We start from the raw sequence: 1,279 nt of genomic DNA on the forward strand, positions 1-1,279 counted from the left end.
ACCAAAACACACTTCAACTTTTGTTGATTATTCAGCATATTACCTTTCATCAGGCTAATCAACTTTGCAGCAGTGATGCTCTTGTTCTTTTTCACCTTAAAATAAAAGCTTTCTCCATTTTGGAGGACTTTGTTCATTTTTTATTCACGGGGATATGCTGAATAATTCAGCCCCGTAATCAAAGCAAATTTCTTTAAGCCGAAACAAGTTGGCTTACCATTCACACAAAACCAAATTTCATGCAGTTTTTTTTATACATCGCAGCAACATATAATGAACCATCTGTCCATTAAACTTAAAATGTTCTGAAATATGCCTCAAGTGTCCGAAACATGTTTTCTTAAAATCACAATAAAATTTTTGTTCAACAAGAACCCGTCTAAACTCTCGATACACGGCCATTCTTGCACTTATAGAAATCTTTGCAGGAAAAGAGCCAAGATCATCCATCCAGATTGTTAGGCCGTATGACTCAACGGAGATATCTCTCGCACAAATTGACAAGGATAGGGATCCTCCTCTCCGTCTTCGCTATCTCTTCTATCCTCACCATCCCCGCTATCACTTTCACTTTCTTCTTCGCTTTCCTCCTCGCTTTTACCTTCGCTATCCTCAGCATCCTCTTTCTCGTGTGCACTACTTTCATCATATTCGAAAATATCGGCAAGGACTCTTGATTCGGTTTTCGACTCCGATTCATCGACTATGAGTTTTTTTCTCTTGAAAGTTTTCAAAACTTCTTCGGATTTTCGCTTCCTGCTGATAGAAGCAGTGGAAACAAACCTTTTAACCGCTTTATGAACTCTTCTCACCATTTATGATCTACAGCAAAAAATGAATCTGTAGTGGTTGATTTATCGACCACTAGTCTATTAAAAAAATGAATAAATGCAGTAAAAACAAATCTGCAGTGGTCGATCTATCGACCACTGGTCTATTAAGAAAAATGGGAAAAACATCTCACATCAAATATGCAATTCAAGTTCCAACATTGGTAGTGCAATTCACAAGAACAAGAACACTATTAAATGGGTCCAATTCAGTACAAAAAATTCAAATCAAACGTAATATAACTACAAAATTGAAAAAATTCCTAATCATTATCCAAATCAAAACTCGATTAAACATGCGAAATCGACAATGTTAACTAAAAACACTCAAATTTTGACTGATTGAACGAAGAACAATGTAATTTTTGTCAAAATCGAAGAACCCCAACACAAATCGTCATTGAAAAAATTAGTAAAATGAATCTAGAACTGATTGAGGAAGAAAATTA

General features: G+C 35.4%; 1 protein-coding gene across 1 annotated transcript; it reads right to left on the reverse strand.

The window, feature by feature from the left end:
• Positions 1-458: 458 nt before the first annotated feature.
• LOC124898801 (glutamic acid-rich protein-like) lies at positions 459-815 on the reverse strand. The gene has a single exon (XM_047412792.1). The coding sequence runs from the start codon at positions 813-815 to the stop codon at positions 459-461; it is 357 nt and encodes a 118-aa protein (XP_047268748.1).
• Positions 816-1,279: the final 464 nt, after the last annotated feature.

Source organism: Capsicum annuum, chromosome 1 (genome assembly GCF_002878395.1).
Source record: "Capsicum annuum cultivar UCD-10X-F1 chromosome 1, UCD10Xv1.1, whole genome shotgun sequence".
Lineage (NCBI taxonomy): Eukaryota > Viridiplantae > Streptophyta > Magnoliopsida > Solanales > Solanaceae > Capsicum > Capsicum annuum.

What these genes read in the sequence shown, in the direction of transcription:
- LOC124898801 (XM_047412792.1), bottom strand. Translation starts at nt 815, where the DNA reads ATGGTGAGAAGAGTTCATAAAGCGGTTAAAAGGTTTGTTTCCACTGCT.